The sequence below is a fragment of the Papio anubis genome, chromosome 2, assembly GCF_008728515.1.
Source record: "Papio anubis isolate 15944 chromosome 2, Panubis1.0, whole genome shotgun sequence".
In the NCBI taxonomy this organism is placed as follows: Eukaryota; Metazoa; Chordata; class Mammalia; order Primates; family Cercopithecidae; genus Papio; species Papio anubis.
In genome coordinates this window covers 20,220,113-20,244,398 of record NC_044977.1, presented here as the reverse complement: position 1 = coordinate 20,244,398, position 24,286 = coordinate 20,220,113, and the positions used below count along the sequence as shown (strand labels likewise).

Here is a 24,286-nt window from a genome sequence, read left to right as displayed (position 1 = left end):
CAAACTAAATTCAGAATTTACTGACATAACAATGGTAAGCAATAGTAAGCCATAGTGAGCATTGTTTCAGCTACTCTTTATGATGCCAAAAGGGTATCTGGGCCGGACGTAGTGGCTCACGCCTATAATCCCAACACTTTGGGAGGCTCAGGTAGGGGGATCACCTGAGGTCAGGAGTTTGAGACCAGACTGGCCAACATGGCGAAAGCCCCTCTCTACTAAAAATACAAAAAATTAACCGGGCGTGGTGGTGGGTGCCTGTAATCCCAGGTACTCAGGAGGGTGAGGCAGGAGAATAGCTTGAACCCAGGAAGCAGAGGTTGCAGTGAGCCGAGATCGCACCATTGTACTCCTGCCTGGGCAACAAGAGCGAAACAAACAAACAAACAAACAAACAAACAACACAAAAGCATATGTGGGTGAAAAGGAAACCTGACAGCAACACTTTTCTTGTAAGGGCAGAGACTGCCTTCTTAAACAGAAAGAAAAAATTCCCCAGTCTGGGACCTATACATTTATTTATGAACTAAAGGAAAAAAAGTTACTTTAAGAATAATTAATCAGCATTTATACTAACCAGATCTGAATCTAAGTGGAAAGCAGTTGCTAAATGCCCAGCATTATATTGCTCTGCAGGACGGCAATCCACCACAAAGAACCGGACTCCTTCCTAAAAGGGAAACAACATTTGATATATAGGAATTTCCCATGAGGTTCACATTGCACAATATAATATTCACAGCTAACCAAAGGAAGGGAATAAGTTTATGAAAACATGGATCTCACATGGAATTAGGAGGACCTAGTTAGTATAGAAAATAACCTGAAGGTCCTAAATACTTTTATTTCTTTTTAACAGTTAAAACATTTTTCTTTTTTAGATGTTGTTCTTTACTGGAAAGTCTTAAAATACATAGAAGGAGAATGTCTGTTTGAGCTATAAAACTAATTATACTGGAATTTGACAATGTACCATGTAAACACTACATAGTTATAAACATAACTTTAGATATGCTTTCCTTTTTTGCAAATAAATCTGCAAATTTATCAACAGCTCAATTCACATAAGAACTAAACATCTATTTCGTGTAGGTGGGATGAAGGGAGAATGTTCTGAAATACCAGCTTTAACTAGAGAAGTTCATGTGGGTCTCTTTAAACTGGATAACATGTTTTCATTTGTTTTTTAATATTAGTCTGAATAAGTAAAAAGCGAGATGCTTGTATTTTGAAAATTCTTAATAACCAGCACAGATACAGTAAGAAATCCAACTAAGAAAGATCTACCATAAAAGGCTATCTTTCCACGTCCATTCCTTTCCTGCCCTCAATCTTGGAAATACACTACACCTTCCAAATACAACCACAGTTAACTGTTGCACTACTAGTAATAAAGACCATATATTAAAAACCATCATCGGTCAAACTGACTTATTAGATTTTCATGCAGAAAATTACATTTTCACAATTCTCGTTTGCTGTAAGTTGTATCGAACTAAACCATGTAATTCAATTAGCTGTAAACTACCAGAAACTGTTAAATGCTAAATTCACCCTTTTAAGTATTTTATACAATGCCACATTCAGTCGCTCTACTGAAATATGAAAAAAGATATGTCGATTTACAAAAACTCGTGTCAAGAATGTCAACAATAATTAATTGTAGACAATTAAAACAACACACAAGCTGACAAGTTTTAAATGACCCTCTGAACATAACATTTAACACAATCATTCAAAAAGCCAAAAGAGCCACCTTGTTGCAGTAAATTGATTTTGTGGGAATCACTGAACAGGGAGGAAGTTGGTTCCTTGTATTTAAAATGAACAGTCCCCTAACAAACTGGGTTTCCTTTACTTACCCCTTGTAGCTGATTCGCTTGAAGGATCTCTGACACTGAGATGGCCAGACAAAGAGCCTGACTCAGATCTGCATCATCATCCTTAATTCCCAACAAAGTACTACCAAAGAGATGGTGATTATCCTGTTTGAGGGGAAATTTTTAAACATTATGAAAAAAAATCGAAATTTCTTCCTAAAAATATTCTAATTAAACCATAACAGGTAAAATTATAATATTCTCGAGTTGTGATTTTTAAAACCTAATACTAATCTCAAATTTTATATGCTAAGAACTGCAAAAAAGTCACATAAAGTCCCTGTTAGTGTTCACACAAAATGAAAGACTAAGAAAAAAATAACACATTCTAAATAGCTATTTTCTATACTACCACCTGTAGTTAATATTGAATTTTAAAAATAGTTACTTACAATTTTTCATATCTTAATAAAAGCAAATATGTGGCAGAAATCGATTGCATAAATGAGTTAAAATACTGATCCACAGCCTGCTCTAATTCACAACTGCTAGTGCAGATTCACTATGTCTGAAGAATAAAAGGTGCAGCTCTTGAAAGAGAAAAAAAATAAGACGTCTTTTTCATTCAGTATTTTAAACTACTGTCCTACCATCTGACTTATCCAGCATTGTTAGGAACTGAAGAGTTCTATATAAGAAAATTATTAAAATAGTTGAAATTGGTCCCTAGAAATAAGTCTTTTAAAATTAGTTATTTTTAAGGGAAAATGATCATAAAAGGTTTCCTTTACCTGCTTTCTAAAACACAGTATACTAAACATAATTTAACTTTATCTTGACACTTCAGTGACATGACGAGTACCAACTAGAAATTATTATGGCAGAATGCTTTAAAAAAAAAAAGACAATAATGCTCTCATGGGCACCTGAAGTCACATACAAACCTGCTGGCTTTAAAAACTTGTGCCTCTTCCACTATTAGCTTTTGCTTCTTAGAGTTTCATTTTTCAGGAGTTCACATCACTCACACTTCTAATCTGGTGTCCTTTATTAAGCACCTGTCTGGTCTAAGGGTCTAAGTCTTTATGGGGCCTAAATGACCTTTCATTATAAGACAGCTCTGCATCACTAACACCGTACAAACCTGCACTCCAGAGAAAAGTGGCATAACTCTACCTCCTCCACTGGATTACTACTGTAATAGAATTTTTTGCTTTTTTTTTTGAGACAGTGTCTTCGCTCTGTCACCCAGGCTGGAGTGCAATGGCGTGATCTCGGCTCACTGTAAGTTCCGCCTTCCAGGTTCACGCCATTCTCCTGCCTTAGCCTCCCAAGTAGCTGGGACTACAGGTGCCCGCCACCACGCCTGGCTAATTTTTTGTATTTTTAGTAAAGACAGGGTTTCACCGTGTTAGCCAGGATGGTCTCGATCTCCTGACCTTGTGATCCGGCTGCCTTGGCCTCCCAAAGTGCTGGGATTACAGGCGTGAGCCACCATGCCCAGCCCTGTAATATAATTTTTAAAGTCAAGAAAACACTAATTTAGCAAATATCTCACAGTCAATTTTCTTATGATCAGAAATAACAATAATCAGAAGAGAGGTAAGATGCTTTCTACTGTCTTTTTAACTAGTCTCTTCCTCCACTAGGGAGGGTCTTTATGGAGAGGAAAAAAAAACCCACACAAAACTACAACACATAAAGAAACAGAAAAAATTGACAACCTAGAGTATTTTAACTAAAGTGAATACAAAGTAATAAAACAATGTACAAAATGTGAAATGCAAAATAGTCGATCATTTCTTGTCTTATACCTTCCTAAAAGAAGCTGGTGTTTTGCTGCAATAATACTGAGCCAGAGAGAAAAGGTCTTCTATATCTTCTATATTCAGACTGGATGGAGTATTTTGCAAGAACTCTGAAACATGATTATAGACATAATATTTAGTAGTTTGTGAAAAATGCAAACATTAAAATTGTTTATGTATCAGAGCTGAAATATCTTCATCATAAATACTATGCAAATAGAGTCTCAACAGTGATGCTTTTACAATGTCTTGTGGAAAAGTGGATTTCTCCAAGTGAGCTGAAACTGTTAATGTAAATCTCTTGTTAGTGAAGGATGGTGTCAGGCAATCAAATCAAATTCATTAACTTTAATTAGAATACTATGATTTATTTAACAAACATATATGAAGAAGTGCCAGGGCCCCTGAACATACAAAATATCTAAGAAATAGTTACTGACTTAAAAGAACTTTGTCTTGTATGAAAAAAATAAAAATAAATCATTACAATGTAATAAGATAAACATTACTATACAGATAGCACAAAGTGCCAGGCAATATAGAGAGGAAGTAACTATCTCCATGTGGGGAATATGGTGGGGAGAACCCAAAAGGAGAACCAAAGTTTCACAAATAAAATATCATATAAACTGAGTATTGAAAGGTAAATTATGGATGGGTAGAGAGGAACAGAGGAGGGCGATCTATTTGAACAGTGAAACCAAAGGAATAGTATATGGAAAGCAATGAAAGAGTGAACAAATATGAAGGAATGAATGAAGATGGCAAAATAAAGGAAAATCGTCTTCAAGGTCTGTACCTGGAGAGGGTTTATATAATTGGAGAGTTGAATGGAGCCTCAGAGCTCTTCTAATCTCCTAAATTTATGAATGAGGAAACTGAGTAACTTACACAGATAAGGAGACCCAAAATGTTTTCGCTACATTAAATGATACTTACGGATAACTTCTTCTTTGCTGTCTGACTCTTGTGTTAAAATAACTTCTCTGTAAAAGGAAATCAAATCAATTTGAGTTAAATATTAACAGAGCACCCTGAGAAAAGGGGAAAAAAAAACAACTAACCAACCAGATACTTACTTTGCATTAACAAGGATAATTAACATCAAGAAATAAATAAAAAATGGATCTGCTTGTTGTAGATATCCATCCCATATTGCCTGAGTGACTTCAATGGAACAGTAACATGCAAAAAGACTTCCAAGCTGTAATCAGGAAATGAAATGAGAGACATAAACCACTGGAGGTGACTTGTTCTCTTAAAAGTATTAAAGCAAATGAATAAGAAACATTACATCAAATTATCTGCACCTGATATTTAATGCGTACCTTAATCTTAGTGTATGAAATCCAAAGGCAAAACATGTGAATTCAAGGGACAATGGAGCCACTTATTAACTGTGTGACTTAGGACATGTCAACCTCTTTAAAGCTTCCATTTTTACTTCTGTAAAAAAGAGGAATACTGCTACCCATCTTCTACTACTATTGTGAAAAGAATACCTAAAGTAACCAGCACATATCTTTGCCATAGCGTAACTAACATAATTATGGTCTGAGCTCCATAAGAGTAATTAAAATAATTACAATATAATAACAGCACAGTATTTAAATTACAAGGTAATTGTGAGGATCAAACATGGTAATTTAAGAGCAGCTAATAAAACTCTAATCATAATATAAATATGAATTGCTCCCAAAGCTCACTTGTACATCACTTGAAAGAGATTAGGCTGGCCACAGTGGCTCACGCCTGTAATCCCAGCATTTCAGGAGGGTGAGGTGGGTGGATGACCTGAGGTCAGGAATTTGAGACCAACCTGGCCAACATAGTGAAACCCCGTCTCTACTAAAAATACGAAAATTAGCCAGGTATGGTGGTGCGTGTTTGTAGTCCCAACTACTCGGGAGGCTGAGGCAGGAGAATCACTTGAACCTGGGAGGCAGAGGTTGCAGTGACACGAGATCTCACCACTGCACTCCAGCCTGGGTGACAGAGTGAGACTCTGTCTCAAAAAAAAATAAATAAAATAAACAACATTCACATCCTTCGATATATCTCAGGAGCTAAGAGTTGTTAATTTATAAGCATCTCTACAACCCAATTGTGTTTTAAGTTGCATGAAGTAATATTTTTAGATCATTCAACTTTCATTAGATACAGAAATAATTCCTCTACAGGTTTAAATTTAAAACATTTTTAATGGCTAAAGAGAATTAATGGGAACACATATATTTAGTGCACTCTTTGTGCAATACTAAACTAATACTAAACTATTATCACATGTCATTAAAAATATCTCTTACTTAAATTCTCACAACAGGCCTGGAAAGTAAACACATTTCTTCCCATTTTGCAGGTGAGAAAGTAGATTTCAATTACTCCCCATTTTTTTCAGGTGAGGAACTTGGATTACTTTCTCAAGCTCACAGAGCTAGTGAGTGGTGCTGGGAATAGGAAAAAGCCTGAGACTCCACAGCCTATGTCATTGCCATCACACTTGACCACAAGCCTTTTAAAATACATAATGCTACTAATGTTTTTTTGTGGTTGCTTTAAAAATTACGATTACAAACACAGATTAGAAGAGGTAAATACAAACAGAATAGCAATATACAGTCATCTTTAAGCTCACTTAGCTCAACTAAAGCTACCACTGCATTGCTCACAGTGGTTTAGGAATTACTCTTTAATTGTTTCATCTCCTGATATTTAACAAATTCTATTTCATCAACATGATACTAGTAGCAAGAATAAACTATCTGGCATATCAGCTGAAGAGAAACCACTCAGTTCAAACTTCCAGCTACCAGCACTAATTCAGAGCTCTGGCATCAGAAATGGCATTTCCTAGGCAGAGAGACCACTATTAATGATTAAAATGCTTAAGAGAAATAGTTCACTTCTTAAACATAAAAGTAGATTCAGTGGCAACATATGAATCTCAGAGAAGCTACAGTTTTATAGGTATTTATTCATTTTGACTCAAAGTGGTAAGACTAGGCTTGGCTCACACCTGTAATCCCAGCACTTTGGGGCCTGGGCAGGAGGATTGCTTGAGCCCAGGAGATCGAGATCAGCTCACGCAATACAGTGAGACCCTGTCTCTACAAAAAAATTAAAACATTAGCCAAGCATGGTGGCACATGCCTGTAGCCCCAGCTACTCAGGAGGCTGAGGTGGGAGAATCACTTGAGCCCGGGAGGTGGAGCTTGCAGTGAGCCAAGACTGTGCCACTGCACTGCAGACTGAGACCAGAGCAAGACCTCATCTCAAAACAAAAACAAAAACAAAAAAAAAAGTGACAAGACTGTGGCCAAGAGGGAATTAAAGAACAGGCTACTGAGGTTTGAGATTTAATGAGCCCAGAAGTGAAACCAGTTAGAATTCTCCAATTACCCATTTCCTGATTGTTAACTCATCCTATCATCCTCTGAAGTAGGTATAGTACTATTATTATTTCCACTTTGCAGATGAGGAATTGAAGCTCAGAGGCTGTCTTAGATCACACAGTTAATAACCGGAAGAAATGGGATTCTTCCTGAAGAAAAGTTAAGCAATACATAATAAAACAATATGAATATATAGTCTCCTAGCACCCAATCATTGTTTTAGAAAGATCTTCAAGTTAACCAGAAGAGCAGTTCTCAAAGTGTGGTCTGGGGACCTCCTAGAAGTCCCCAGGATTCTTTACAAAGGATCTGTAAGGTCAAAACTATTGTTACAAAAATATGTAGAATTTACCTGCCTTTTTCATATTTATTCCCTCAAAAATGAACAATAGAATTTTCCAATGGCTACATGATATGTGATATTAACACAGATTGAATAAAGAAGCAGATATGGGCCAGGTGTGGGGGCCTCACGCCTGAAATCCCAGCACTTTGGGAGGCTGAAGCAAGCGGATCACCTGAGGTTAGGAGTTTGAGACCAGCCTGGCCATCATGGTGAAACCCTCTTTCTACTAAAATTACAAAAATTAGCCGGACATGATGGCGGGCACCTGTAATCCAAACTACTTGGGAGGCTGAGGCAGACGAATTGCTTGAACCCGGGAGGTGGAGGTTGCAGTGAGCCAAGATCGTGCCACTGCACTCCAGCCTGGGCGACAAGAGCAAAACTCCATCTCAAAAAAAAAAAAAAAAAAAGAAGAAAAAAAAAAAAGCAGATATGATAATCCATCTGTGATGTAGCCAAACATTAATGAGATCTGCAAAAATATAAAACAATGCCACTACTCTATTTTCTTTTGGAAAATAGTTGTTTTTAATTTTTAAAAAGGCTATTTATATCAACATGTAATAAATTTATAATTACTTTTAAATAAATTAATAAACATTTAAAATTCCTTACTTTTTTTTTTTTTTTTTTGAGACAGTGTCTTACTCTTTTGCTCAAGCTAGAGTGCAATGGTGCGATCTCGGCTCACTACAAGCTCCGCCTCCCGGATTCAAGTGATTTTCCTGCCTCAGCCTCCCGAGTAGCTGGGAATACAGGCACACGCCACCACATCCGACTAATTTTTGTATTTTTAGTAGAGATGGGGTTTTGCCATGTTGGCCAGGCTGGTCTCAAACTTCTGACGTCAAGTGACCGCCTTCCTTAGCCTCCCAAAGTGCTGGTATTACAGGCGTGAGCCACTGCGCCTAGTCTAGTTTTAACTTCTTCTCAACATAATCCATATGGATTATCAACAAATTTTAAGAGTGTAAAGGGTACTGACACTAAAAGATTTGAGGACCACTGACCTAAAGTAAGACTTCCCATTGAAAATACAAATACAGAATGATAGAGTGCTGAGTTATACTTTATATTCTTTTATATTAACCATCTGATAACCTTAAGTTATTTTCCTCGTGACTGTATACCAATTCTTATACACACCATCAACAATTTAAACAAAGTTCTCAATTGAACAGATATATGTATCATATATTACATGTATATATTCATATTTATTACATATATGTAAGTAGTTGTAATATTTACTTGTAATTAGTTGTAATATTAGTTACATTTACAAATACATGTAAAACAAAGTAAACTTCATATTAAATAATCTGAACACAACTGAAGAACAAAAAAAGTTATTTTTAAATGCCAATAATTTTACCCGTTTGGTTTAAACAGTAATGATCTATAATTAGCACTTTTCTTTCTCTTCCTTGAAAAAAAAACCCACCTAAGTATAGCTTTATATAAATCTATTTTTCATTAAATGTTCCTACTTTCACTTTATTACCCAGTTGAGTGCATAGGAGTCTGGAGTAATTTTCTTTGTATCAAGATAAGAACAAAGCTCAGGCTCATGGTATTGGATGAGCAACCTGAAGAGATGAAATGGTCTCCCTTTCTGGGAACAATCCCTAGAAGACAAGAAGCAAAATTTTTTTGCATTAATAGATCAGAAATAATCACATCAGTAACCAGTCTTCCTGCTACACCCTCCACAGCATTCACTGGAAGCCCACCTGACAGTAGCAGGCAGAGGTCTCTTGCTAACACCTTTTTCAATGTCCCTGACTTGACAAAAGTTGTAGAAACAGTAGATCTAAAGCCACTCTAGGGAGATTCTCACAGGTGAACCCAGGCAGCACTCAAGTGAGAGAACTACAGGGATCACTGAAAACAAATTTAGGTTATTTTGATAAGGCTGGGATCCCAAAAGGAGATCTGGAGAGTCCTTCCTTCTCTGCCAAAAGAGAGGAAATTCTAAAAACTAGGCTTCAGGTTAGCGCCACAGTTTATATACTCAATTAGAAATGTCCTTTAGCAAAGGTACAAGTCTGAAATGGGCAGATGAACATTTTAGAAATAGTGGCCTTAAAAACTGTTGAAGTGGCCCAAGTACCAACTCCTCAGAGTAAATTCCAGAAGGTGCCAAAATACTCGTCTTATTCAATAACTGTCCTACTTCAAAGGGTTATTGTGAGAGCAAAATGGAAAAAATGAATCTGAATGTTGTTTTAAAGTATAAGGCACCAAACATGTACATTAACATTTTTATCAAAAGCCTTTTTAAAAACAAATACCACATTTTCCTGCCAGAGACTTCAAAAGTAGAAAGAGTACTCTACTTATTGCCTGGGTGGTAAAATAATCTGTACACCAGACCCCTGTAACACACAATTTACCTATATAACAAACCTGCACACGTACCCCTAAACCTAAAATAAAAGTTAGAAATAATCACAAAGCACCTACAGATGAATTTTGGGTCATGGATTTCCTAGTTTCTAGTCATCAGCTCAGGAAGCATTTCAGCCTGCTCAGCTCTAAGAAGACTCCTCTGCCACAGGTCACAGTAGCCACTCACAGCCTTGATCTGAAAAGTACTGTCCGTCTACCCAGGCACCCAAGCATCTGAGCCCAGAGATGACAAACCCTTGGAGCAGGTCCAGATGTGGTCCATGAACTAGGCTCACTCCTCAGGAAGCACAGTTACTTCCTCCTTCCATGCTCAGTCCCTGATCTCGAATTCAGAAGCCTTATCTTCTAACTCCCACATAAGTAGCACTCTTAGAAAATCTTTCAAGCCCAGAGGATTTGTTAAGATACTATTACACTCACATTAGTTCATTTTCTTGTGTCCATGTTTGTGATAACTCAAACAGAATACTTCATGGAAAAAAGCTCTTAAAAGATAACTAGATTTTTGGTAGTGGATCTTACTGGATATAGGGAGATAATTACATGTTTTTGGGGGGAGTTTTTTGTTTGTTTTTTTAAGAGAGGGTCTGGCTCTGTTGCTCAGGTTGGAGTGCGATGGCGTGATCTCAGCTCACTGCAACCTCTTTGCCTCCTGGGCTCAAACCACCCTCCCACCTCAGCCTCCCAAGCAGCTAGGACTACAGGTACATGCCACCATGCCCAGCTGATTTTTATATTTTTGGTAGAGACAGGGTTTCTTCATGTTGCCCAGGCTGGTCTTGAACTCCTGGACTCAAGCGATCCTTCCTCCTTGGCCTCCCAAATTGCTGGGATTATAGGCATGAGCCACCACACTGGGCCAGAGGTAGTTACTTTTTGTTTTTTAAAAACAAAAAGCAATACTACAAACACAGTTACTTCCAGACAGTTTGGTTAAAGTATGGTGTTACTGTTAACAAGGTGCTGACTAACTCAATCTTCATTTAGACCAGTAGGCTTCACTAATTCCTCAGTTCTATAAATTTACTCCATTCAGCGTTTGTACTGAAATACATTCTACAATTTTTTTTTCTTTTTTTTTGAGACAGAGTCTCGCTCTGTCGCCCAGGCTGGAGTGCAGTGGCGCAATCTCGGCTCACTGCAAGCTCCGCCTCCCGGGTTTACGCCATTCTCTTGCCTCAGCCTCCCGAGTAGTTGGGACTACAGGCGACTGCCACCTCGCCCGGCTAGTTTTTTTTTTGTATTTTTTAGTAGAGACAGGGTTTCACTGTGTTAGCCAGGATGGTCTCGATCTCCTGACCTCGTGATCCACCCGTCTCGGCCTCCCAAACATTCTACTATTACAAGGGAAGGAGGCGAGAATGTATCTAATGAATCAGCAAAAACTTACAAACAGGTCAAAGCACAGGTCATCATAATAAAAGTCAACTATTTATTGAGGAAATACCATGTGCCAGACAATGTAATAAGCATTTTACAAAGTTATTTCATTTTATCTTACATTTTATCAAACAAACCTATGAAATCTACACCCAATTTACAGATGAGAAAACTGAGGCCCAGCTGAAGGTAAAATAGCTCACTTCAGCTCACTGAAGGTAAAATAGCTATGAAGTGATGGTGCTAAGACTTGTACACAGAAACTGGACATTAAGTCATTATGCCATACTGCCCCCTTCCATATCTAAGTTGATATTTCAACAAGTGGTATTTTTGTAGGGGTACCATCTCTAAAAAAGCAAACTGTAAAGAAAATGAAGTAAAAGGCCTCATGTAAAAAAGTCAATGAAATGAATGACACAGTTTTTAAAATTTTTTTTAATTTTTTTTTTTTTTTTAAGACAGGGTCTCACTGTTGCCCAGGCTGGAGTTCAGCAGCAGGATCATGGCTCACTTCAGCCTTGACCTCCCTGGGCTCAGGTGATCCTCCCACTTCAGCCTCCTGAGTAGCTGGGACTACAAGTGCACACCCCCATGCCTGGCTAATTAAAAATTTTTTTTTGTAGAGTCAGGGTCTCACTATGTTGCCTCAGCTGGTCTCAAACTCCTGGGGTCAAGTGATCTGCCTGTCCTGGCCTCCAAAAGTGCTAGGATTACAGGTGTGAGTCACTGCACCTGGCCTCACAGTTTTAACATGACAACATTAATAGTGTTTTTTTTTCTTTTTTGAGACAGTCTCGCTCTGTCGCCCAGGCTGGAGGGCAGTGGCCTCACAGTTTTAACATGACAGCATTAATAAGGAGTGTTTTTTTTTTCTTTTTTTTCTTTTCTGAGACAGAGTCTTACTCTGTCATCCAGGCTGGAGTGCAGTGGCTTCACAGTTTTAACATGACAGTATTAATAAGGAGTGTTTTTTTTTCTTTTTTGAGACAGAGTCTCACTCTGTCGTCCAGGCTGGAGTGCAGTGGCCTCACAGTTTTAACATGACAGTATTAACAAGGAGTGTGTTTTTTTTTTTTTTTTGAGACAGAGTTTCACTCTGTCGTCCAGGCTGGAGTGCAGTGGCGTGATCTCGGCTCACTGAAAGCTTTGCCTCCCAGGTTCCCGCCATTCTCCAGCTTCAGCCTCCCAAGTAGCTGGGACTACAGGTGCCCGCCACCACGTTTGGCTAATTTTTTGTATTTTTAGTAGAGATGGGGTTTCCCTGTGTTAGCCAGGATGGTTTCGATCTCCTGACCTCGTGATCTGCCCACCTCGGCCTCCCAAAGTGCTGGGATTACAGGCGTGAGCCACCGCGCCCGGCCAATAAGGAGTGTTTTAAGCAGGGCAGAGTGGCATGCACGTATAGTCCCAGCTACTCAGGAGGCTGAGGAGGGAGGATCACTTGAGACCAGGTTTTAAAAAAAAAAAAAAAAAAAAAAAAAAAAAAAAAAAAAAGTCTTACAATGTAATTGAAAGGGAATAAAAAATAATTTCTAAAATCTAAGATGTGAGGTCAATGCCAGGATTTGCATGACTCTCAATCTATCACTTTCTGATACTGCAGGTGGAAGGAAGTTTTACAGACAAGGCCCCAGGCTGGCAATTCAGGTGCCCAGACACAGAACTAGATTCATACTGGCAAGATTACCTCCTCCTTAGTCTTAATACTTACCCTACTGTATAAATACAAGGCAAAAGAATGCTAAGGCAGAATACACAGTGAGTAGGGGCATACACTATAGAAACAATTGCCTAGTTCATGATCTTGTCTTCTGAAAAAGTGGGGCATCTCTGGGAGTCAGCCATTGCAACAGCATCTATTCATTTAACAGCTGTACACTGCAAAGCTGCTCTCAACTACAAGGCACTGTGCTTGATGGGATTCTGCCATCTTATATGTGAATCTGTTATAAGAAGATATGGTAGTGGTAAAACCCACTCTCTACTAAAAATATAAAAATTAGCCAGGCGATAGTGGCACGCACCTGTAAACCCAGATACTTGGGAGGCTGAAGCAGAAGAACTGCTTGAGCCTAAGAGATGGAGGTTGCAGTGAGTCGAGATTGTGCCACTGCACTCCAGACTGGATGACAGAGTGAGACCCTGTCTCAAAAAAAGAAGAAAAAAAGGCCGGGTGCGGTGGCTCGCGCCTGTAATCTCAGCACTTTCGGAGGCCGAGGCGGGCAGATCACTTGAGGTCAGAAGTTTAAGACCAGTTTGGCAAATGGTAAAACCCCACCTCTACTAAAAGCACAAAAATTAGTCAGGTGTGGTGGCACATGCCTGTGATTCCAACTACTTGAGGGCTGAAGCAGGGGAATCGCTTGAACCCGGGAGGCTGAGGTTGTGGTAAGTCAAGATCACGCCACTGCACGCCAGCCTGGCAACAGAGTGAGACTCCATCTAAATAAATAAATTAAAAAAGAGAAGAAGATATGTTAGGTCGGGAGGGGTGGCTCACACCTGTAATCCCAGCACTTTGGGAGGCCGAGTTGGGCGGATCCCTTGAGGTCGGAAGTTCGAGACCAGCCTGGCCAATGGTGAAACCCCATCTCTACTAAAAACACAAAAATTAGCCGGGTATAGTGGCACACGCCTGTGATTCCAGCTACTCAGGAGGCTGAGGTATGAGAATCGCTTGAATCCAGGAGGCAGAGATTGCAGTGGGCTGAGATTGTGCCACTGTGCTCCAGCTTGGACGACAAAGTGAGACTCTGTCTCAAAAAAAAAAAAAAAAGAAGATATGTTAAAATGGAGTTCTAGCAGCATTCTGTGGGCTCAGGGTTCTTTCCAGGGCTATTAATGCTGATCCTGGCTGGAGGGCTGTTCCATATGGAAGTCATAGAAGCAATAACTAGAGAACCTGACAACAGTATGTTACAAAGCATAATGCAAAAGTCTTTCCCCTCTAGTCCTAACTACCATCACCACCATTCTCTAGAGGCAAAGCTGGGACATCTTGTATCTTGCTATTGCTAGCTCTGTTAGAGCAAGAGGTGGCCATGAGAAGTGCTAAAATATAGGCAGTTGAGAGACCTAGTACAACAGAATGACCCCTAAATATGAATTCAAGTCTTGGCTCTGCCATGACCTTAGCCTTGTTTTCTGGTATCTTTAAGTCTGTTTTCCTTACATAAAGCAGTATGACTTCAAGTAGCACAGAGATTCTCCATCCTGGTACACATCAGAATCACCTGGGGAGATTTAAAAATATCTATACCAACGCTCTTTGCAGTCCACTTATATTTGAAACTCTAAAGGCTTATTGGGGAAAAACAGAAGTGCAAAATATTTATTGGGGAAAAACAAAAACAAAAACAAAACTCTAGGGACCAGTACGTTTTAAAAGTACTTTGGGTGAAGAGTCATTTCTTCAAAGAAAAAATACAAATTGCCAATAAACACATAAAAAGATGCTCAGCATCATTAGCCATTAGGGAAATGCAAGTCAACAACCATAATGAGATATCACTTCACACTTACTAGGATGGGCTATAATCAAAAAGACAAATGTTCACGAGGATGTGGAGAAACTGGGATCTCCACTGACTGTTGGTGAGAACATATGATGCAGCTGCTATGGGAAAATCCGGCAATTCCAGAAAAGGTTAAACATAATTACCATATGGTCCAGCAATTCCCCTTGTAAGCACATATCCCAGAAAAGTGAAAATACACGTCTACACAAAAACTTGTATGTGAATATTCACAGCTTCATACTCCTAACAGTAAAAAAGTGAAAACAATCCAAATATCCATCAACTGATGAACAGGTAAATAAAATGTGGTATATGCATACAATAAAAAATTATTTGGCAAAAAAATGAAATATGATATGGTACAATATGAACCTAGAAAACATAATGCTAAACATTAAAGGCAGTTACAAAAAACATATAAGGTATGATTCCTTATATAGAGAATCATACCGATCATTCCCATTTTGGGGGAAAGTGGAAAGTTGACTTCTAATGGGTATGGGCCTTCTTTCTGGGGTGATAAAATGTTCTAAAATTGGTTGTGGTTATGGCTGTACAACTCTGTGACTATAATTAAAACCAGTGAATTTTACATATTAAAATGGTGAATTTTAAGGAATGTAAATGATATCTCAATAAAGTAGTTATTTAAAAAAAGAAAAAGTGCCTCAGTTGATTCTAACAAGCAACCAGGGTAGAGAACCATACAAAACACTTATACCTTGTACAGTGTGATATCACATAGAAAGCAGTAAAAACTAAGCGTCAGTTAACTATCAAGGTCCAGATTAGTGGTTCTCTACCTTGGCTACATGCTGAAATTAGTTAGCTCTGAACAAACTGATGCCTAGGTCCCATCATCAAGAGATTTTGATTTAATTACTCATGTATGCAAATAGTCATTAGGATTTTTAAGAGCTCCCCCAATAGTTCTAATGTGCATTCAATGTTGTACAGCCAAGCCACTAGTCTAGACTACGTCTAAAGTTTCTTGTGGTACTAAAATTCTAACTATCTGATCTATTGCACTGGGAACTACAACAATTCTTTCTGGCCTCATGAGAAACCATGACCCCCACTACAATCCCCATCACAATCACCTGCACATCTGTCTGGTCTCAACTTAAATGCCACTTACCATGGGAAAGTCACCCATGACCTCCAGGGTTAGGTCACCCCTATTACACATCCCCATAGCACTCTATATTTCACCTTTCTAACATTTAGCATACCTCAATTTACTTGTTCAATGCCTATATTTCTAGGATTTCCTTCCAAGCTCAATAAGGTAGCACCTCCAAAATTTTACTTTCCACTTGGACACTGTAATGTTTTTATTTTATAGGCAAATAAATTAAAATAGGAATACCACCAAATAAACTGGAAGAATTATATATATAAACTCTAAAAATTTTTAATTTTTAAATTCTTTTGTAAAAGTAAATTTCTGTGCATAATACAGCATGTTATAAAAAACACATACATAGTAAATGGTTACTACTGTGGAACAAAATCATGTACCTATCATCTCACATTCCCACTTTCCCCTCTGTGGCAAAAGCAGCTATAATCTACTTATTTAGCAAAAATCTTCAATATAACACACTATTATTAACTAGAGTCCCCACATTGTATATTAGGTCTTTCAACTTGTTCATCATACCTATTTGCTATTTTGTATCCTTTTGACCTCGATGTCCCCACTTCCTCCCCAACTCCAACCCCAGTATAACCACTGTTTCAAAAGTATACATTTTTAACTAAAGAATCTTTTAAAAAACATTTATAACCACAAAAATAAAATAATAATTATGGCTCAAACAACCTTCAAAATTATTTGAACCTTTTACTTTACCGCCAAAGTAAATGTAGCAACTTTAGCTCAAGGCAAACCAGACCTGTATTCACTTTAAAAAACTACAATAACTAAATCATATTTTACCTGGGAATGTACTTATTCATTATGGCATAAAAGCAGTTGTATAAATCGCTGCGTGGCAGTTGAAGATGCACCAATGGTTTGAGTAGATGTATCCAGCTAAGGGATGTGCTATATTTAATGTTACGTGATTTACAATAAAAGGTAATTACAGATTCAATATCCAAAAGTAATTCTGTTGCCTTCTCCTCTGGCACTGAAAGCTGGTCTAGAAAATAAATGTTAAAAATAAAGTTACCCAGGGCCTGTTAGAGGCTGTTATTGGACATAACACTTGTTTACAAATATATAATACTATGTTAGTGCATTTAGAGAAAGACAAAGTGAAACTACATGAAAGTATATTTTCCCTTACACTTAACAATCATTGGTTCACAGATCCAAAATCCAAGGAAAACACATAGTCGAAACTCTTCATAACAGCTCCCCGCCCCCCCCCTTTTTTTTTTTTTTTTGAGACAGAGTTTAGCTTGTCACCCAGGCTGAGTGCAATGGCACGATCTTGGCTCACTGCAACCTCCACCTCTGTTTCAAGCGATTCTCCTGCCTTAGCCTCCCAAGTAGCTGGGATTATAGGCAACCACCACCACACCCAGCTAATTTTTGTACTTTTAGTAGAGACAGGGTTTCACCATGTTGGCCAGGCTGGTCTCGAACTCCTGACCTCAGACATGAGCCACTGCGCCCAGCCTTCTAACAGTCTTTTAACTTTAAGACAGTTGTTTAAAGAAAATTAAGAATAATAGTTTCACTTAAGCATGTTTTCTTTACCTAGTCCATTGAGAGAGAAGGGAAAGAAACAGAAGACTTCTATACATTCAGTATTTACTAAACACTAGCACTTAGTAATACCTGACCTATATATATGTCAAACATAAGAATGGCCAATCTGAATTAAAGGGATAGGCAAAGATAGGCATAGCCCGTATTCCTGGGAAGCAAAACTGTTTTCTAAACAGATGATCACCTACCCCATGATGGGCAGCTGTTGCTATAACTCTGGCAAGAAGAGGGAAAGGAATTCATTCTCCACTACCAAATTCTCTTTCTTTTGTCCACACCACGAATAATGTTTCTGGTGTGCTTACCACACACAGGCCTATCAAGCCAATAATTTAACTAAAATATGATGGAAAGAGAAACAAAAATACAACAAAGCACTAGAAATGAATTTAAAAGAATAAACTAAATTGATCTACATTGTGAATTGAAATAGATGTTGTGGGTGATTGGAAACCTATTCAATCACAATTTATAATACTTTCTCTATAGCAGACCACAAACTATGATTTATAGATAAACTTGTGCAACAAAGCTCCTCTTTAATTTGAGGGCTGTATACAATCATACAGATCTTTAACTATACAAAAATCAAAGTCAAGACTACAACAAACCCATAAATGTACACGAAAAATCTAACATATAATGCAAAAGAAACAGTAAAAACTAGGTTATTGTGTTTGTTTTTTTGAGACAGAGTCTCACTCTGTGCCCAGGATGGAGTGCAGTGGCGCGATCTCAGCTCACTGCAACCTTTGCCTGCTGTGTTCAAGCGATTCTCCTGCCTCAGTCTCCCAAGTAGCTGGGACTACAAGGTGCCTACCACCACACCTGGCTAATTTTTGTATTTTTTAGTAGAGACAGGGTTTTGCCATGTTGGCCAGGCTGGTCTCCAACTCTTGACCTCAAATGATTTGTCCACCTCAGCCCCCCAAAGTGCTGGGATTACAGGCGTGAGCTACTGCACCCAGTCAAAACTACGCTCCCTTAAAATCAATAGACAATATTTCATAAGAATTTCAAAAGAAAAGTTCTAAAGCTATTTACAAGCCTTTTTCATATTCTGAAATTATAAGAAAATAATTCTGAAGAGTGATTCCTCAACCCAAAAATTATTTCCAAAATTTAACTCTGCTTGAAAATGATTATTAAACTTACCAATAAATTGCAGGCAATCTTTGTGAATAGTGTTCTGTTCTGGCAAGTCTAAAACACCATCCCATGATGCCAAACTATCACCTTTTCCTGCAACATTCAGAGCAATCTGGAAGAAAGATTTAAAAAGCGACTAGTTCATATGTTATTCCTCATTCTTGGAAAATATGCTGTAATAATTAAAGGCCTGAATTTAAAAATAATAATAAAGATTACAATTAAGGTATCTATACTCCACCAAATGTTGAGTATTTAGCCATGTCACAACCAGCAGAATTATTTTAAATCCTCCTACATTAGATATTTCTTCATGTTGATTTAGGGAATACAATAAATTACCCAAAATATTTATATATTTAGATATGTAAATTTACACAAGCAATCATCTTTCCTGTTTTTTTAAAATGTAAAAACAACAGAATGTACTGGCAAAGAAAAAGTACATCTGTGCCATGTATATTTTAAAATTATACAGAAGAATATTTAATAAATTGAGAAAATGTTTTTGCTGTTTTGTAAGGTTTTTTTAAAAATATAAAATAAACTGTGTTGATTTAAAGAATCTTAAGTGACATATCCAAATGCAACAGGTAGGCCTACTAGAATTCAAATTTAGACAAATCACCTATAAAAACACATGTATGAGACAACTGAAGAAATTATCTTATGATGTTAAGGAATTACCAGTCTTTTTTTTTTGAGACTGAGCCTCGCACTGTTGCTCAGGCTGGAGCATAGTGGCATGATCTCGGCTCACCACAACCTCTCTGCCTCCCGGGTTCAAGCGATTCTCCTGCCTCAGCCTCCCAAGTAGTTGGTACTACAGGCACCGGCCACCACACCCAGTTCATTGTTGTATTTTTAGTAGAGACGGGGATTCACCATGTTGGCCAGGCTGGTCTCAAACTCCTAACCTCAGGTGATCCACCCACCTCAGCCTCCCAAAGTGCTGGGATTACAGGCGTGAGCCACTGCACCTGGCCAGGAATTACCATTCTTTTAAATGTTTCAGACTTTTAGTATGCTAGCAAGGATTTGCTTTAAAACAGTCCAGTGAGTCAGATGTGGAGGAAAGGATGAGGATACTAATCAAACAACATTGGCTAAATGTTGATACCAGTTAAAGCTGGGTTATAGGCACATGGGAGTTCATTATACAAGTTCTACGCTTTAGCATGTACTTAAACTTCTATAATAAAATGTTCAGAATGTTATGTACAGTTTTAATTCCATTTCTGTTACGTATATGCATAGGGCAAAAAGGTAAAAAGGTAAGCACCAAGACCTTACGTGTTTTACCTATAGGTGGTAGGTAACAGTTTTTTATTTTATCCTTTGTGGTTGTTATGTCGTATATGTTTCCAAAAATACATGTATTTCTTTTATAATCATAACAACATCTTAATTCAAAATTTAAAAAAATAATAATACACACACACTGGTGAATAGCTGAATAGAGGAAAACAAAGGGAAAATTTCCTATAACCCCAACAGCCAGAGGCATACTTTTTCTTTTTTTTTTAAACATTGCTATGATCTGTATCTGCAAATATACATCCTATTTTACTCACTGATTGTATCTTGTTTCACGAAACAATTTTCATAAATATCACTTCTTTTTGTTTGTTTGTTTTGAGATGGAGTCTCACTTTGTCACTCAGGCTGGAGTGCAATGGCGCTATCTCAGCTCACTGTAGCCTCACCTCCTGGATTCAAGCAATTCTCCTGTCTCAGCCTCTTTGTAGAGATGGGGTTTCACCATGTTGGCCAGGAGGGTCTTGAACTCCTGCCCTCAGGGGATCCGCCCGCCTCAGCCTCCCAAAGTGTTGGGATTACAGCATGAGCCATTGCGCCTGGCCCCATAAACACCATTTCTAATGGCTACAAAAGCATATATTACACTCCAAAATCTAAACCATTATTGTTAAATATACCAAACACTACAGAAACACACATTTTAATAAGCTACTGTTTGATAAATCTTCTAGATGTGGCATGCTCATAAGATAATAAAGTTTTCTGCAACTAAGACAGCTGAAGCAACAAACTTTTAAAAATATTATTCTTCAATGATTACATTTTATTCATTTTAGTTTCTAGTTACCTTCCAAACTTTGGCCCTCAGATCAGCAGGCAGTGGTCTTCCTTGAATTATATTTCTCAAAGTTTCAAGATCACAACCTCCTGCTTCCAGAGCTTCTTCAAGATCTTTTTCCCTAAAAAACAAGTCCTATTTATTAAAATAAACTTTACTTCATACTTTTTCTTATTCAAGATTCATTTATAAGCATGGCCTATTAAAGGCTTGTCTAAGACACAAAAGTTCTCAGCAGCCAAAATGTAATGCCAAGGCATACACAACATGTTTTCTTGGTGGGAAATCTCAGGCTTCATATAGTCAATTTACTCTCATTTTACCCTTAGTTCTAACCAGTTTCGTTGTCTTTTCCTAGATTACTTTAAAGAGGAGATGGGGTAAGCTGGCTGACAGCACTGTGAAGTCATAGTAATAATAGTGTTCCTAGCAGTGGTAATGACTTTACATAGCAACTATGTGTGGGGCACTATTTCAAACACTTTATGTGTTCTTTTTAATCCTTATAACAATCCCTATGAGGTAGGTTACATTACCGACCCCACATACAGATGCAAAAATGGAGGCAAAGAAGGGTTATAGACATTTAGGGGACAACTGAAGAAATAACTTTATTGGTATTAAAAAGTTACTATTCTTTCAAGGTGTTTACCAGTATTATGGTATATGGTCACATGTCATATTATGGTCACATGTCATATTAGCAGTAGAGCCAGCATTCAAATTTTAACAGTCTGGTTCCTGAATTCATGTTCTTAACATTATGCTCAATTCGGTCAAGAATTCAAAACACTGCAGCCTGAGACTATTTAGTAAATGACTATATCAATATCATGCCTAGAGCAGTGCCTAGCTTAAAATAAGAATTAAATAAATGTTAGAGGGGAAAAACGATCTATTGGTATATTAAAGAAAAAGAATAATATCACATCATCTACCGGGGAATCTGTCCCCAATATTTCAACATAGGTTCTTTCTATTTTCCATAAGTGTTGGCTGGCTGAGAAATAAAGAGAAAGAGTATAAAGAGAGGAATTTCACAGCTGGGCCACCAGGGGTGACATCACATATCAGTAGGACCGTGATGCCCACCAGAGTCTCAAAACCAGCAGGTTTTTATTAAGGATTTCAAAAGGGGAGGGGGTGTATGAACAGGGAGTAGGTCACAAAGATCACATGCTTCAAACGGCAAAAAGCAGAACAAAGATCACATGCTTCTGAAGGCAAAAGGCAGAACTCCTGATATCTATGTTCAGCGGTGCACATATTGTCTTGATAAACATCTTAACAGAAGAAACAAGGTTCAAGAGCAGAGAACCAGTCTGACCAAAAATTTACCAGGATGGAGTTTCCCAATCCTAGTAAGCCTGAGGGTACTGCAGGAGACCAGGGTGTATCTCAGTCCTTATCTCAACCACATAGGACAGACATTCCCACAGCGGCCATTTATAGACCTCCCCCGAGGAATGAATTCCTTTCCCAGAGTATTAATATCAATATTCCTTGCTAGGAAAAGAATTTAGTGATATCTTCCCTATTTGCACGTCTGTTTATAGGTTCTCTGCAAGAAGAAAAATATGGCTCTTTTTGCCTGACCCCGCAGGCAGTCAGACCTTATGGTTGTCTTCCCTTTTTTCCTAAAAATCGCTGTTATTCTGTTCTTTTTCAAGGTGCACTGATTTCATATTGTTCAAACACACATTTTACAATCAATTTGTACAGTTAACACAATTGTCATAGTGGTCCTGAGGTGACGTACATCCTCAGCTTATGAAGAAAACAGGATTAAGAGATTAAAGAAAGACAGGCAAAAGAAATTATAAAAGTATTATTTGGGAACTGATAAATGTCCATGAAATCTTCACAATTTATATTCCTCTGCTGTGGCTCCAGCAGGTCCCTCTGTTCGGGGTCCCTGACTTCCTGCAACAATCATCAAGTAAATTACCAAGCAGTTTTGTTCAGTCTACTATGTTTAGGAGAAAAGTATGAATTTAATTTCATTTGTATAAGGTAAAAATAATTAAAAGAATACTTTTACAAAGGTATATATTGTTTTCTAGCCAGAAAATAACCAGTTAAATTATCAATTCTGGCCGGGCCCAGTGGCTCACGCCAGTAATCCCAGCACTTTGGGAGCCCAAAGTGGGTGGATCACAAGGTCAGGAGTTCAAGACCAGCCTGGCCAAGAAGATGAAACCCCATCTCTACTAAAAACACAAAAAAGTAGCCAGGCATGGTGGCAGGTGCCTGTAATCCCAGCTACTTGGCAGGCTGAGGCAGACAACTGCTTGAACCCGGGAGGCAGAGGCTGCAGTGAGCCGAGATGGCGCTACTGCACTCCAGCCTGGGTAACAGAGTGAGACCCCGTCTCAAAAAAAAACAAAACAAAAAATCACTCAATTCCTTAGGAATTTTCAAAAACTGAGGTTTCAGTCACTGTTTACGATTTCAGCACACATTAAAAATCTGTACAAATTTTTAAGAGCTTCATGACCTGGACAACTTATAACATTCCTTGAAGCAGTCCAAAAGGCAGTTCATCTCACTAGGATCAGGAAATCAGGATTTTTGTCCCATTTTTGTGGTTCTGAAGAAAATAAATTACTCCCACTCTTCATTTTTTTCAATAAGACAATGAAAACCTCCCCATTGATAGGCATCTAAGAATATTAGTTTAAATGTACATATTTCATAAAATGTTGCTCTCCTAAGGGAAAGGAATTACATGAAAATGTAATCACATAGGATCATATTCAACAGAAAAGTACTTGTTGAATTTGAAAGGTTCCTTGACAAAGCTACTACAAATTCATATGAACAGAAGATAACTAGTGACCACACAAGAAACACTTAGTTCTTTTGCTATATGGTCACCAAAGTGTTGGAAGAGAGAGGTAGAGAAAAAGATTTCAAGTCTACTGTTGAGAGACAGTTCAGGTCTACAGCTGATAAACACTGGGGTTTATCTATTCTCTTCTGGCCAAAATGTACAAGGCAGGCTGTTAGTAACCATGAAACAAAGAAAATTTAATGGCATCTTTGGTGAAAAAATACTATATATTTAAACAGTCAAATGTATCAAATAATGAGGGACTAAAAACACTACTTACTGAAATGAAATTATTTTACTAGATGAATGAAGAATTAGAATTGTTCACTTTTTAGTGCAAAATTCTTTTCTTTTTGAAATAATTTTGCCAAATCCCTTACTATTCCCGAGAACAAAGCTTGTATTTTGTTGCAAAATGCCCAATCCTCAAAGTACTTTTAAAATCATAACAATGTACAAGCACATCTCTGTTGATACAGCTGCTGTTGGATTCTTTGATGCTGTCCCCAGGGAACCACGAATGTGCTCTCCAGCAGTAGAACCATCAGCAAGGGCTCCTTTGAAGACCAGAAAATGCTACACCCTAAGTAGTAAAAGATACTTCTTACAAACCTAAATAATTAAAAGTAACATGATTTTCTGAACAAGGCATCCAAAGGTACAGTTACTAGACCTTCAACAATATAAATGTGCTTATAAAAGTAGTAAAGAGCTGAAAATTGTTAAGGTAAATAATTCATAGAAGGATCAAGCAGAGATAAGAATTCTATGGCATTTAGCTCTCTCCTCTTCCCCTAAACCAAGT

The 24,286-nt window shown here is 37.9% G+C and overlaps 1 protein-coding gene across 3 annotated transcripts in view; it reads right to left on the bottom strand.

Annotated features, from left to right (window-relative positions):
• Positions 1-24,286, bottom strand: part of TBC1D23 (TBC1 domain family member 23) — a 64,761-nt gene that overhangs the window by 25,130 nt on the left and 15,345 nt on the right. For 2 of the 3 annotated variants that reach the window (XM_003893855.4, XM_003893854.4), the window contains exons 2-10: positions 20,658-20,769; positions 18,557-18,662; positions 16,622-16,826; positions 8,871-8,994; positions 4,708-4,832; positions 4,568-4,614; positions 3,635-3,738; positions 1,863-1,985; positions 578-670 (exon numbers count right to left, since the gene is read on the bottom strand). In XM_003893855.4, the coding sequence (XP_003893904.1) occupies positions 578-670; positions 1,863-1,985; positions 3,635-3,738; positions 4,568-4,614; positions 4,708-4,832; positions 8,871-8,994; positions 16,622-16,826; positions 18,557-18,662; positions 20,658-20,769 (1,039 nt within the window). Of the gene's footprint in view, positions 1-577; positions 671-1,862; positions 1,986-3,634; positions 3,739-4,567; positions 4,615-4,707; positions 4,833-8,870; positions 8,995-16,621; positions 16,827-18,556; positions 18,663-20,657; positions 20,770-24,286 lie in introns of those variants that run through there. The other variant, XM_009199152.3, reaches the window with a different exon arrangement.